Source organism: Cajanus cajan, chromosome 6 (genome assembly GCF_000230855.2).
Source record: "Cajanus cajan strain Asha chromosome 6, NIPB_CcT2T_4, whole genome shotgun sequence".
Lineage (NCBI taxonomy): Eukaryota > Viridiplantae > Streptophyta > Magnoliopsida > Fabales > Fabaceae > Cajanus > Cajanus cajan.
In genome coordinates, this window is record NC_138522.1 from 40,701,355 (window position 1) to 40,716,581 (window position 15,227).

Below are 15,227 nucleotides of genomic sequence, written 5' to 3' on the forward strand. Positions count from 1 at the left end.
CTATCTAAACTAAAATTTAAAAATTTAAAAAAATTTAAATTGACTTATTCAAACAAAAAATTTTAAAAACTGGTAGGGATTAAAAATAAAGTAATTCAAGTTCTACGAGTTTTAAATTTTTTAAATTTCTAAAATTCTTCATCTAAATACATTTATGTATTTAAGCATTTTTTTTCCTTTTTTATATTTTTTTTTTCTTTTCAAACTAGTGATGTTTTTTTTCACATAACAAAAAAAAATCACATAACAACATAACTAGTGGTTTTTATTATTATTATGTGCGGTTAACTTAAAAATAGTGGGATAGTTAAAAAAAATTTAGTTAAAGAGAAAAAAGGTAGTTCAACAAATTGGTTAAGGAGTAAAAGGATTCAAAAAAAAATGTGAACATTAAAATAAGGTATTTTCTTTATTAATATTATTAATATATAATTATTATAGATTATTTTTATTATTATTACTATTATATTTGTTTCATGTTATTTTTCTTTTTTATATTTTAAAATATTTTTTACACCAAAAATAATATATACTTTTAAATATTAATTATACAAATCACAATGATAAAGTAACTATATTTAACAAAAATGACATCATTATTAACTTATTTTTAACATGATGAGATCACATATACAGTCATAATATATACTTTTAAATATTATTAATGATACAAATCATAATGATAAAAATAATTATATTTAACAAAAATGAAATTATTGTTAACTTATTTTCGATAACAAGAGGTTACATATAAATATATTGTGAGTGATATTAAAGATATTAAAAATATTTAAAAGATATATTATGACCGACATTAAAGGCATATAATTAGTGGGGAACATGTGATAAACATTGATAATGGAGTACTTTCACTCATTACATATAATTTAGTTAATTAATCAATTTAATCGTTGTATTTCTCTTAGGAAGAGTCAAGTTCGCTAATAAAGGTCAAATATGTATATTTTTTTCTAATAATATTAGGTAATTAATCTTATGCTTTTGAATCGTATTTTACTAAAAGCAAGCAATAAAAAATAGATTAGTTCATTTATAGACGTTTTTGTAGTTATTAGATTTTTTTTTCTTGTGTTTTAGATACATAAAAAGAAGAAAAAAAAACAAGAAGGAAGAAGAAGCTAGTCAAATAAAGGTTTGAAAAAAAAAATATTAAAATTCTTGATATATTTTATTATAACTGAGAAGTATGTGTAAAAAAAGTTAATGAAATTAATTTCTAATATCTTTTTATTATAAATTTTCAACTAACTTTTTAATATGCTTTTTGATATTGATATTGTAAAAATATGTTGTTTACTTTTATACGTTCTTTAAATAAATATTTTATAAATTTTCTTAATTTTAACTAAATTAATTAATTAAATTTTTATGGATTCGATAATTAAATTTCTCTTCATTTTATTAAAAATAATAATTAAGTTTATAAAAGTCTAATCACTTAAATCACTAGGCTAACTCTAGTGATTGATAGGGGAAGGGTCGGAATAGTTAGAAATATGAGAACTTAGGTTCAATTCTCGTTACGACATCTTTATAATGTTTCTTATCTTAAAAAAAAAAAAAAAAGTCTAATCACCTTCTCAATTAAGATTGTTCTGTTCATCTATACCGATTTAGGGTATATTTGATTTGTAAAAAAACAAGAACAATACATCACAATAATATAGTTTGGAGTTAGATTTAAAAAATACTGTAGGACATAATAAAAGAAGTGCCACAGAACAAAACAAAAACATAAAAACTTGCTACTCACAAAATTGAGGGACAACTTTTTGTGTCGCATAATAAAATTAAAATGACACAAATATCCATCTCATTTTTTCACCCACTCTCCTCAACATCTTTGTCACGTTTTTCACTTTCTCCCCTCAATAAACTAACCTGCTTACATGGACAGACTCGATAGCAAAAAGCTTTGGCACACCAATGTCAAATAAATTCAAATTCATTGTCATAAGGTGTCACTTATGTTGTAACATAATGCTAGTTACCGAGTTGTTCTATATACAAGATTTGTTCAAGCATAAACTGAAAGTTATTATTCATACATAATTATATTTATAAAATAAAAAAAGATGCAAACACAATCATGATCGTCAGGTATGTTAGTCATAGTCATAAATTGGAAGTTCCGTCAATGGAAATGGTGTGTAGTGCAATTCCATAAACAGTTACACTCCTACACAATGTACTAGAAAAATGAAAATGGTTTTTTTGGGAAATTTCATATTGTTATATTTGTGTTGTGTGTTGACGAAATATTGTCTAATAACTCAAGTAGGTATCTAGTATTGTTCTCCTTGTTTTGTACAGTGTGTATCAAATGGACTTAGTTCATCACCTGGACATCTCTCACCCTAGACATTCTCCCTGCCCTCCAAGCTAATGCTATGGGCATTTAATTTTCTCGTGTTTAGTTTCCTTTTTTTTTCTCTTTTTTTTTTTCTTTACTCATAGTGACAAGATGAATGGTGACAAAACCCTGTTAGGCGATAAATGAAATTTTATCAAAAATACCAAATTAAACTTGAGCAAAGTGGGACAAATAAGGAATTTCAGTTGAACGAATTATGATTCTTATAGAGATAGATGTTCAGTGATACTGTGTTTACAGTTTTTCTTTAGTCAAAGTATATCCATAAATTTATGAGCAATTTTACGGTATCCTTGGAGTACCGGAACAATTATTTTGTTTTTATTTTTTATTTTTATAATTACTTGTTTTATTTTTATTTTAGTTTAATATTTTTAATAATTTATCTGTATTTTTATATTATTTTTATATTTTTTAATTTATATCTTAATATAGCATTTATTATAATTAAAAAGTTTAATATTAATATTTTGTTAATATGTTTTAATTTTTCTTTGATGATAACTTTTTTTAAATTTATAATATAAATTAGTTTTTCAGTTATATTATTTATTTTTTATTTTAATGTTTTAATAATATTATTATAATTTTTTGTTTTTAATTTTTAATTTAGTCAGATATAAATAAAATTTGTTATGAAAATTAATTTTTTGATTATTTTATTTTAAATTAGTCTTTTTGATTGATTTATTTTATATAAATTTTTAATCTAAAATTTATGTTGTTTTAAATTTATTTTTTAAAATGTATTTGTTCATATAATGTAATGTACCAAAACCCTTCAGTTTTGATGGGTACCATAACAGTTCTCTAAATTTATACTATAGTTTAAAAGATTGGTGAAGTACATGACTACGACCGAGTATTAATTGAATCTAAACCATCTGCTCATACAATCGCATTCAACCAAAGACCAAATTTTCAGAGAGGCCATACATAAAGTGCGAAACATTAAAAAAGATTAGACTAAATTATATTTTTTGGAAATATAGATGTACAGAAACAATGGCATGCTAATTGTAATAAAAAAAAATATTTACAAATAGAATAGTCCCCAATTCTTGCTACTATTGCTCCAAGTTAAGCCCTACAGGTTTTTCGCCGGTCAGTTAATTTGAGGGGGAAGGCAGGGGTAACTCTTTCAGCAGGACGCTGATCTTCACCTTTGCTACAACGAACAAATCATCAGAGTAATTAGATAACACATTGAGCATAATTCTCCAATAGGTTATTGCCAAGTCGATAACTTTGGTTCTTTAGAGTTCCGTATGACGTGTTAGATCCAAAGCAGCGCTCGAAAGTTGATACAAGTTGCAGGCAAGCAAACTCCAAATGCTACAACACGAGCAAATCAACAAATTGCTGCAGTAATGGACCCTATATGAACCCCAGCAACATCAAAACTGAACATTGGAAACGTTACATGCAATGAAGAACAGAACTATCATCAAATGATCAAATAAGCCACTGAAAGAGATAAATCCAACAACGCCACAATGATATGCGCAAATGGATGCAAACAAACAGGTTAGGAACAATTTCTGCTTTTCTTCCTTTTCTTATTTCAGTTATGCTTGCATGAACAATGGGCCCCAAATAAGAATAAAAGCGCACTTGAACCCTGACCAACTCTAACTAAAGGAATTCTACGTGCATCCTGAAAATCAAAACTGACAATTCAGGCATCGTTGGCATTTTGTACCCAACTAAAATGATGTTATGACTCATGTAGTTATGAATGAAAATTCTTATAAGGATGGAAAACTATGAAAACAGTTATATATATATATATATATGAATTCAGGTGTCATGGTAAAATGAGAAAACAGTGGCAAGATGAAATAGTGTGCCACAATCTTTACCTCCATAATGTTTCATATTTGAAAATGACATATAGTTTAACCTCTCCGGCCCTGAATATGAGGAAATGAAGAACCAGAGGACTGGGAAAGTGGCCTTTGGACAAATGAATGGTTTAAAAGTTGAGCAGCAGTAGGACGATTATTTGGATTAACTTGAAGGCACTGCAGGATAAAATCCCGCGCGTCGCTTGAAAGGGAGTCTGGAACAGGAGGTCGCTCACCTTTTCCAATTCTAAATAATGCCTGCATCTGTTTGTTTGAAGAAATTAATTAAAATTCAAAAGTCAAAACCAGCAGTAGTGTAATTTTTTACATTTAAGAGGTATATTAATGAAAAATATATATATAAGAATCATCAACCAACAATTCTACCCAATACAAAATGCGGAACACAAAAATTAACAAAACTTGCAAGTTAATTTACAAAAAAAAAAAATGGCAATAAAATTGATAATTTGGATCAAAAGTGGTAGCCTGAATTGTTTAATAATTATCAAACAGCAAAAGCAAAAAACTTTTGTGAAGGTAACTGCATGAAACAGACAACGAAAATGGTTTGTGGAATTAAAATCTGAAGTGCAATTGTGGGGACTGAAGAGCCCTCCCTGGATACAGGAAAAACAAAATTGTGTAACATGATCACCCTTACTATGCGATGCCAACGGCTAAAGACTAAAGAGAATTGCATATAAATAATGACACATACAAATTCCAAATTAGAGTATGGAAGTTGCCCTGTTAACATTTCCAGTACAGTGCATCCCAGACTCCACATATCAGCTGGAAGCCCATAACCTTGGTTTTTTCCTTTTACAACCTACATATTCCAGATTAAGAATCAAGAGACATGCTATCAAGAAATCAAAATATGAAACACCAAAAACCGAAGAATTTCAGAAAGTTTTAAGGTCACAAAAGCAAGGGGATGCTTCTTGCTATATATGAGAAGACAATGAATTCTTGAAATAAGAAACGTATAACCACTACACCACTATCAATAATTATATCCAACTGTTCATTACATTGATCAAGCCATTTGGCAAATACATGGGACAAAGCAAAAGAAAAAATTCCAACTCTCCATATTCTCTAATAGCCCTCCGAACAAAATGTAACACGATCTGATGTTGCTATGTAATTTATTTTCAGAGTTCTAATAATCTCTTTAGGTTCTAGGGTTTTAGACCAGAAACATGTTGAATGCATACAATTTTAACTATGACGATATAATTTCACTTAGCAAGTGTTCAGTTCAAACCTAAATGAGAGCTTGAAAAAGTTAAGAGTTGTGCACCTACTTATCAACGTAACCAACTACTGTTAAGGAAATAATTTAGAAGTTGGAACCATGTACACACTCAATTAACAAATTTGGAAGAACCATTAGTCAGTATTTCTGCTCAGAAGTAAAGATTGGAGGCAAACCTCAGGAGCCATCCAGTATGCTGTCCCCTTCATTGATTTAACATCATTCAATTTGGTTGCCTGAGAAAATTCATATAGTCATATCAGAAAATGGAAACGACAAGTAATTTAACATTATTCAGACATCTATAACTGATATCAAAACATTCAAGAAATAATAGAAACCCTGGATTGAGAAACAAACAAAAGAGAGTGGATACCTTCGCCAATCCAAAATCTGCAAGCTTGACTGATCCACTTGCATCCACCAATATATTTGCACATTTAATATCCCTTAAATTGGGGAAATATAATTAGTATATATAGTTTCATCCCAATTACATAACTACATATTAATGAAGAAAATGGGAGGTTAAACAAATCACGAGCTTCCACCCAAACAAAGAAGAAGAAAAACTATCCATTAAAATTTTCATAACTGAAAATTCCCACATGTAGTTACTATTCAATCTGATCGTAGTCTGACATAGATCAACTTTATTTTCCTTTTTAATCATTTGAAATTTGAAGCTCAAAGTAACTAACAGCTGAAGAAATTACTTTGCCATAAACTACATATTAGCATCAAAAGGTAGTGGTTTGGGGCATGAAAAGAATAACAATGACAATAATTAGATGAGATATATTTTTCCCCTTGTATTGTTCTGTCCACCTCAACTCTATTCTTCAGCCCAATAAGCAAAATGCAATTCAAACAATGAATATGAAGCAAAATTATTCCAAAAGGGAAAAAGTATGCAGCCAAATAACAAGAAATTTTTTTTATATATATATATATATATCGCAATTATGAGACAGTGCACAAAAGTGAAAGTTGCTTTGAAGCAAGGAAAGCAAGAACCATAGAACTCTTGCCAGCATTGTTCTAGAAAACTGAAAGAAACCATATGATTCAAGACAAATATTACCACAGAAAAGCGAAAGTCATACATACATAAAGGAAAGTTAAAATCGATTTAAAAATATTAAAATCTGGAGTCACCTGTGAACCACATTTCGATCATGAAGATACTTCAAACCATGCAGAATCTGCCTGGTATATGCAGATACTTGGGAATCTCGAAGCGTATACTTCTGATAGAGGCTTCTAAGGGAACCTTTGGTTACAAGCTCAAGAAAGATATACAGCTTTGATTCGTCCTGCATAAACATCAAGCCAAGTGTAAAGTACAAATCCCATTTTGAATAATGAGTTTACTCTGTTAGATGTAAAAATATAGAGAACAAAACCTGTCCCACAGATGAATATATTTCTAATGATAATAATGAGAGTATGCGACTAATATATTCCAAAATACTATAGTTCCTTATGTCTGAACTTTTACATTATTAGTTATTGTATTATTGTGGATTCTCTATCATACAAACAATAGAAGACCACATTTGATATAGCCTATCATGACATCATGTGCTGACTCTTAAGTACAATCATTCCACCTATAATGGAAACATAGTAAAAAGTTTGAGTTTTTGAGATGTGGTAGCCTGGTAGGACCTGTTACCATTGACAAAATCTGTAATGGCAACTTTCAAATACATTCACTAATAGTAAACAAGAAGAAAATATCAAATTTAACGTAAAAGAAGAAAACAAGACAAGAAAACATAGACTCAACAATGGTAAACAACAAGAAAATAACAAAATGAACATAAAAAATAAAAGAAAATCAGGACAAGAAGAAAGCACCATTTCTGTGCCATAGTATTGAACAATATTCTCGTGCTCAAACTGACTCAAAAGTGCTATTTCCTGATAGAGAAGAAAAAAACAAATGTGAGAAAATAAACATAGTGGGAGAAGCATGAAGAAGAGTAACCTCTCAAATGATCTATAAGGTATTGCACAAGATAGCATAATATGTATGTTGTGAAACTTCTTTTTTATTTTCAATTGAAGAATGTTCATTATTGGAAAAGTATGAAGAAAAAAAGTGCAAGCCTGTCACCTGCTCCAGTTGATAGATACTTTGCTTTCCCTGATTCCCTTGAGCAAGTAGTGAAACTTCTTTTATGGCAAAAAAGAATCCATCGCTACAGCGATTTAGAAAGTATAAATAGCATGTTAGTATTTATCATTTGTATAACATAAAATAGTTGACTAAATCATCTTAAAGCTTGACTGCCAGGCTTCATACAGAAAAATTCCAAAGGAAGCAACAATTTAAAAGTAAGATGCTAAATTATAAATAGTCAATTGATATTTTTTTGGATTTGACAAAAATCTGGCAGTAAACAGCAATTACAGTATCCTTGCCCCTGCAAAATTTAGATCACTCACCACATTAATTTTTCCAGTTTTCTTTAACCAAGATTTTAAATATGTTCACATTGTTTATTCAACTAGAAGCCAACTGTATCACTGCATCAATTTGCCCTTCAATTAACGGGAAACACAAATGTAATGAAGCTCAAATGAAAACATTGGACACAGACACAAACCCCGCCCCACGTAGAACAAAGGGTCGCTAAAATCAAGCTCTTTTTCAGTAGATCGTTGACCAACCAAAATTTTGAATTTAGTTGTCCGCACAGAAAGATACATTTTATTGGGAATTCAAAACTAAAAATTGGAAGTTTATAAACATGACTGACACCTTGGGTGAGATGGAAATAATCCATTTTTGCTCGAGGAAATCTTCCATAAAAGGAAAGCAATGGAATTGGATGTTGGAGAGTTCAAAAATCAAAAGCACTTGTGCTCCTATGCTGGTCATTGTGGCCAAAAAGTGTAGGTGTTTTCAAAAGGAAAAGAAATTAAATACTCCTATTTGACAATACTATCCAATGTAATGCAAAATATTTTCCAACCCACCAAAGAAAAAAGTTTGGTTTCAGAACACAAACTAACAGTTTCTGAGTTGTTTATTTCAACAGATTCAAGGGGCTCATTACATAACCTATTGGACAAAATTTAGGTGCTGTCATACATAAGTGTAACAGTTCATCAATAAAAAAATAATTCGAGAAATAATTATTACTCGTGTTATAATGGGAACATCAAAAAGTATCTATAGAACAATACTTGCTCTTACTTATTCTACTCACTATAACCATTGCTCCATTAGCTACGCTTTATTTGGAAATATTTGAGAGAATAAATGTTAGTAATGTAAAAGCAAGTGTATTTTTCCCATCCTCTTTTTCACTAGACAGAAAATCTCCACCCGATGCATCAAAAACCATAACAACAGCAAAACCATTACCTAATTTATTTTCACAGGGAGAAAAAGGCACGCCGTGCCACTCTCATTTTAAAAAAGAAATTAAAAAAAAAAAAAAAAGTAGACAGAATAGTTATTTAAAAAGTGTGAGTGATTTGTAACATGTAATTTACAGGAAAAAGTAGTAACTTATAAAGGAATAGTAATAAAATGGGGTATAAGAAAAAAGCCTATTGCCTTTATCATAGTCAGTTATAGATATCCAAACCCACCCAACAATATTCTTGAACAAACCTACCCAATCATGAACTCCTAAACTACCAAAGCATTAACCTCACCTCCAATCCTATCCCACTCTCGTTCAAAATTCAAATTGGAATTTTCCCAACTTGCATCTAACATAATAGACTTTCAGCAGCAGTTTTAAGAAAATAGAATACGAGAATGGGTGATAGATGAACAGCATTGCACTTACTCAGAAATTCCTTCATAAACGGAACCAAACGAGCCACCCCCTAAGAACTCACCCTTCTGCCAGCTACCGGCAGTAATAATACGCTTGATCCTCGTGTTGGGAGAAATGTTCGTGGACTTAGGGTCCGTGGTGCTACTAGAAGAATCATCTTCATTGGAAGTGGAAAACAAACTCGACTCAGAAAGCCCCGCAACAATCTCCGCAATCCTCGCCCCATTATCCACATTCCCTTCCTCTTCTCTCTTCGGACTCACTCCACCAACCTCCCCTTCCTCCTTCACCGCGTCTCCTCTCTCCACTTCCCTCTCTTCGTCGGAATGGTTCACCGGATACCCTTCCCCTTGCGGCGCCAACTCCCTCAAAAGGTCCCACGTGGAACACGCGCTATCCACCGCCGTAACCTTCACCCCCGGCGGCGGCTTCAGCATCGGCGGCCGAACCCCCTTAATACCACTGCAGCACTCGCTAGAATCATCTACTTCCCTAACCCTAACCCTAACCTTATTATCTCCGCATTCTCCACTCGATTCACCTTCCTCTGCCGAATCTATTTTCCTCTCCTCTTTCTCCTCTTCGTCCTCCTGAATTTCGAGGTTGTCGAGCTTCAGCCTGGGGAGAATATCCGAAGAGGAACGAAACTTCATGGCCTCCCACGCCGCGGCGGGAATAGCGAAGTCCTCCGGGCCGGAGAGGCCCAAGCTGCGACAAATTCGATCGAACTCGCCCTCGACGCCTTCAATTCGGAAACTGGTGCGGTCGTAGAACTCCATGGAGCGCGTGTAGAGCGCGTCGTCGAGCGAGGAGGAAGACGATGCGGCGTCGTATTCGGAGTACTTGAGGGCGTTGCGGCGCTCGAGCCTGGGCTTGCGGCGCGGGTTCTTGCGGTCCATGGTGTTGGTTTGGTTGCTGTGGTCAAAAATCCGAGATAGGCGATTCATCTGAATAATCCATCTAAAACGGCGACGTCAATGGCTGCAACAGGTGGAGCGGGAAATGGAGAAAACGAAAGGGAGGTTCGTGATTTTATAGCGTTGGTTGGTTGGTTCTCTCTGGCGTTGTGTGAGAAAGGAAACGCATGAGACGAGGGAGAAAGTAAACGGAGCTGACCAGAGAGAAACGGGGGTGGAAGGAGGAAGAGAAAGTGAAGAAAGACTGCACACACACGCCACTGGTAAACGTCGTTGAACTGGAAACACAAAACGCGGTGCCACATCGACGACCAATGCATGACTCGGATTGCTCTCGTGGACTTTTTTCTTTTTACTTTCTCATTTCATTTCTTTCTTTCTTCTTTTAACTCGCTTCTTCTTCTTGGACCAGTTGCTAGCTACTGCAATACCTATTCAAACAAATATGAATATGGACATGGTAAGGATACTGGTTTTTATATATTATCTTTATTTTCTCAACACTAAATTATATTCAACTACTTGTATCAGTTTCGAGTTTAACAAGAATGCATGTGTTATTAGATTCAAACTCACCAATCATTTTTATAATTTATATGGACAAAAAAATAGTGTTATATTTTATCATTATTTTACTTTTATTTTATCGAAAATTTCTTCTTTTTTTTTCCTCTTTACGTCTTTGGAATTATTAGTGTAAAAAAATATTGTGCCTTTCAGTATTTTATTTAATAAATAGTGAATGGTAATAATTAGACGATTCAAATAGTTTTGAATAATTATAAAAGTAAAATGAGATTAAAAAATATTAAATTATTATTTTTTATTTATCTTATTTTTTATATTTATTTTACTTCTTTTTATGGAGGTAGTCCATTTAGTATCTCAAAATTGACAATTAATTGAATCTCAAAAATCTTTTCATAAATATGCAACGATTATTTATAGTACCAGAGATTACATAAAATTAATAAATAAATAAATAAATAAATAAATAACTTGAAGTATTCTACTTAAACATGCCATCGGGCTCGGAGGACAATAACTATTTAAAAGTTTTGGCAAAATTAGGTTCGAATTTTTGATACCATGTTTTAAGAGCTGGATGTCTCGCGTATTGAGCTTCACTAGTTGCTGTGTTAGCTAATGCGAGCAATGAAGTGACTTTCCTTTTTTTATCTTGTAATTTTTTTTTTTTCATTCTTATAAAATTAAAATTAATACTTTTAGTTTTATTTATATGTAATCATTTTTTAATTATTAAAAAATTAAATAATCATTTTAAGTATTACTTATAATTATTACTAATATTATATTAATATTTAATATTTAAAAAAAATTATAAATCCTTAAAATAAATATTATTTATCTACTTTAAAATGATCATTAAAAATTAAAAATAATTAGTTTAAATTTTAAAGAATAAAAATAAAATAAAAATATTTTGCAGAATCAAAATCAATATTTAATTATTTTACGATAACAAAAAATAATGTTTATAAATTTTAAAAAGATAAAATAATAAAGAAAAAAATTTAAAAAGAGGAAAATCAAAATCATAAATTTTATTGAAACTAAAAAGATATTTAAAACTAAAAATAATTATTTATATTTATATTTAAGTGCAGAAAGAGTAGGTCTTGTTTGTTGTTGTCCCTAAGTTAAAAGTACATGTCGAGGATGGATTTTTAGCGTGGAAAAAGATGACATACCCCAACCGTGGGTGAGCTTTTATCACCATTGGTTTACTAATTTAATAAATGGATCGTTGTGATTTTTTTTTTTTTTGTTGTTGTTTACTTTCTCTTTTCTTTTTCAGTTTTATGCCTCCTCCTTCATCCACCCTTCCCCATCTCTTGCGATTTCTTTCCCTTCCAGTTCCGAATCTTACTCTATTCGTGACCCTTTCTTTGTTTTTTGACCATTTCATTTATACTCCTAAAACCATCTTCAAAAAAAAAAAAAAAGTGTTATTTACCATCTGTTTGAATTCGAAATGGTAGACAATGACTGATTTTAAACATGTTTAAAGTATTTTTGTTTCGTTGTCTTCGTTAATTTCTTCGGTGGGTTGAGTGAAGTTTGTTGCTGCAAAAAGTTTCAAAGAAAAGAAAGATTTGAGTAGAGAGAGAATCAAAGAAAGAAGAAAAAAAATGGAGAAAATAAAAGCCAAAAAGCCATGCACATTAAATAAGCATACATGGAGTTACATAATTCTTGCTCTCCTTTTTCTTTTCTTTCTCATGGGTAATTACGATTTACAGACTTAGGTAGTGTTTGTTTCCGGGGAAGTACTATTTACGAGCAACGAAAGGCGAGGAAACTATGCGTTTGTTTCCCGTGATTTGGAATGAAGGAAAAGCGAAGAAAAGGGAGGAGAAGCACTGTTGCTCTCCTCGCACAAAACTGAAGAAAGGAGCTGAAAGACACGTAGGATTTGTGAAAACTCGAAAATGCCCCTCCCATACATGAGCCATACAGCAAAGGAACGAAACATAATCGATTATGCAAGCCAAATAATCGATTATGTGACTTGCATAATCGATTATGCTGAGAGCATAATCGATTATCCAAGCCATCATCAAGGCCGCGAAGTTTGAGTTTTGATCATTATAGAGCCTCGCCTCCGTCTTATTTCCCTTCGCCTACTCATTCAGAATCACTCTCATGAGTGTATAATGCTGGTTTGCGGCGTTTCCCCCCTACAAGTTTGCTTCCTCCTCTAACTGAGATGCCTTTGATCCAGAAGAAGAATACAAATTTTGATGATTATTATCCCTCTCCATCACCTTCAACTTATAGTTCCGGGTGCAAGCCACTTTTACGATCTGAAAGTGCTCCAGTCAGCATACCTACTGCTAAAGTTGCTAGTTCCTCGGGATACTCCAATAGATATAATTTGCCTCCATCACCTCCCCAAAAAGCTTCAAGGGGCACCGCTAAGATTGATACAAGTACAACCACATTGCATAATCGATTAGGGTGTTTTCGTTTTCATAATACATATTTTTTTATTATTTATTATTATAAATTATTATTATTATTTATTATAATTAGTATTATTATTATTTATTATAATTCTTATTATTTTTCTAATATTTATTATTATTCTTATCATTATTTATTAATTTTTTAATAAATTATACCTATTAATATAATTTTATTATTATTATTATTATTTACAATAAATAATATTATACTCATTTTTAATTCAAAGATAAAAGTATAAATTATATATTCATCTACTAAAATTTTAATTTTTATCTCATTAACTTTAAAGCAAATATTTAAATTAAATTATTTTTAAATTAATATTTTATATTTATTTTTTAGTTAAAATTTATATATTTATATTTTAATTATAATAATTATAAAAAAATTTAACATAAGGGCAAAATAGTAATCTTACACAATTATCAATTAAAAAATTTATTTTTATCTATCACATCAATCAATTCACTCACAAACTTTCTCTACACTTTTCACTCACTTTCCCTTAATCCAAATAACCTCACTTTCCCTTTAAATCTCTCCTTTTCCACTCCCCCTTTTCCATCTTCAAATCCAAACAAAGCCTTAGAGACTAATTTATTGTGATTGTTTTTAATTTGATGAGTTTTCATACATAATATAGATCAAACATAAATTTTTCATTAAATAGATTGTTTCCATAACATGTAAGTGTAGAGTGTCTAATCAATACGTCAGATTTGTCGAATTACTCATATTTTTTTATATATAATATAGGTATAAATTTTCTTAATTTATATATAATATACATATAGATTTTCTTAACTAATTATCTCTTTTAATCTACCTTTTTATCTTTATTTCAAAATTGAATTTCAATAATTAATAATAATTTTATATCACAATTTAAATTATTCACTATGGTTTCAAGTATAATTAATATATTTAGGTATATTTATTTAGTAGGATTTTTAATTATAATATATTTTGTTTAAAAAATATTTATTGTTTATTGTGAATTTTAATTTTAATTATATAAAATAAAGATGTATTATAAGTTTAAATATTTGGTTTTCTAGGATAAAATACTAGTTTAAATAAATAATATCTGAGTGAAAAGAAATATTTCAAATTTAATATAAAAAAAAATTATTTGGAATTAAAAATATTTCAATGAAAACTAAATAAAACGTTTTATATAGACGATAAAAATAATAGTAAATATAATTACATAATATAATCTAATAATAATATTGTATCTATTTACTTTTAAAAAAAATTAATATTTATATATTAAACATAAATCTCTATCTTGTACAAGAGTGTTTTTAGAGTTTTTCTTCAACGAGAGTTTGAAGATATTTTTTTAACTTCTTATTTAATTTAATTTAATTTTTATTTATTATAATTATTTATGAATTAAATATTAATAATTTATAAAAATATAAATAAATAAATAAAATATTTATGTATACTAATTTCAAATGTAATTTATATATTCAAATATTATATATATATATATATATATGTATATATGTATATAATTTATTAAAATTAATTAATTAACTTCTATATCATGAATTTCTAAAATATTTTTAAAGGACTTTTTATTTTTCAATGAGAAAGTCTTTAAAAATTCCTTTAACTTTATTTAATTTGATTTTTCTTTATCCTTATTATTCATCAATCAAATTTTAATATTTTAAAATAAATTATCAATAAATAAAAATAATATTGTGATATAATATAAATTATTTATCATAAATCTTAAATATAATTTATATATTTAAAATTATATATTTAAATAAATTTAAATGTGATTTATATATTTAAATATATATTTATTTATATATTTTATTTATTATAAAATTTAGTACATATGATAATTATTTAGGTTGTGCATTGCACAAACTAAAATATTAGTATAAACAAAACTATAATAATTTTAATAAATTATTCTATTTTGAAAATATACTTTTAAAATGTGTCTTAAACAATGTTATTAATGTTAGATTAATATATATTTTGTGC

General features: G+C 29.4%; 1 protein-coding gene across 5 annotated transcripts; it reads right to left on the minus strand.

The window, feature by feature from the left end:
- Positions 1–3,346: 3,346 nt before the first annotated feature.
- LOC109787967 (mitogen-activated protein kinase kinase kinase 1) lies at positions 3,347–10,668 on the minus strand. 5 transcript variants are annotated; one of them, XM_083077081.1, is made up of 9 exons: positions 9,319–10,665; positions 7,629–7,713; positions 7,370–7,432; positions 6,665–6,822; positions 5,883–5,955; positions 5,683–5,742; positions 4,964–5,074; positions 4,258–4,506; positions 3,347–3,757 (listed from the first exon to the last, which is right to left on the minus strand). In XM_083077081.1, exons 1-8 carry the CDS (start codon positions 10,254–10,256, stop codon positions 4,294–4,296), a joined length of 1,701 nt encoding a protein of 566 aa, XP_082933207.1. In that variant the 5' UTR covers positions 10,257–10,665; the 3' UTR covers positions 3,347–3,757; positions 4,258–4,293. The 5 variants fall into 5 exon arrangements, with proteins under 5 accessions (XP_082933207.1, XP_082933206.1, XP_082933205.1 ...); XM_083077080.1 differs by having other exon boundaries at positions 3,347–3,772; positions 9,319–10,664; XM_083077079.1 differs by having other exon boundaries at positions 3,347–3,798; positions 9,319–10,664.
- Positions 10,669–15,227: the final 4,559 nt, after the last annotated feature.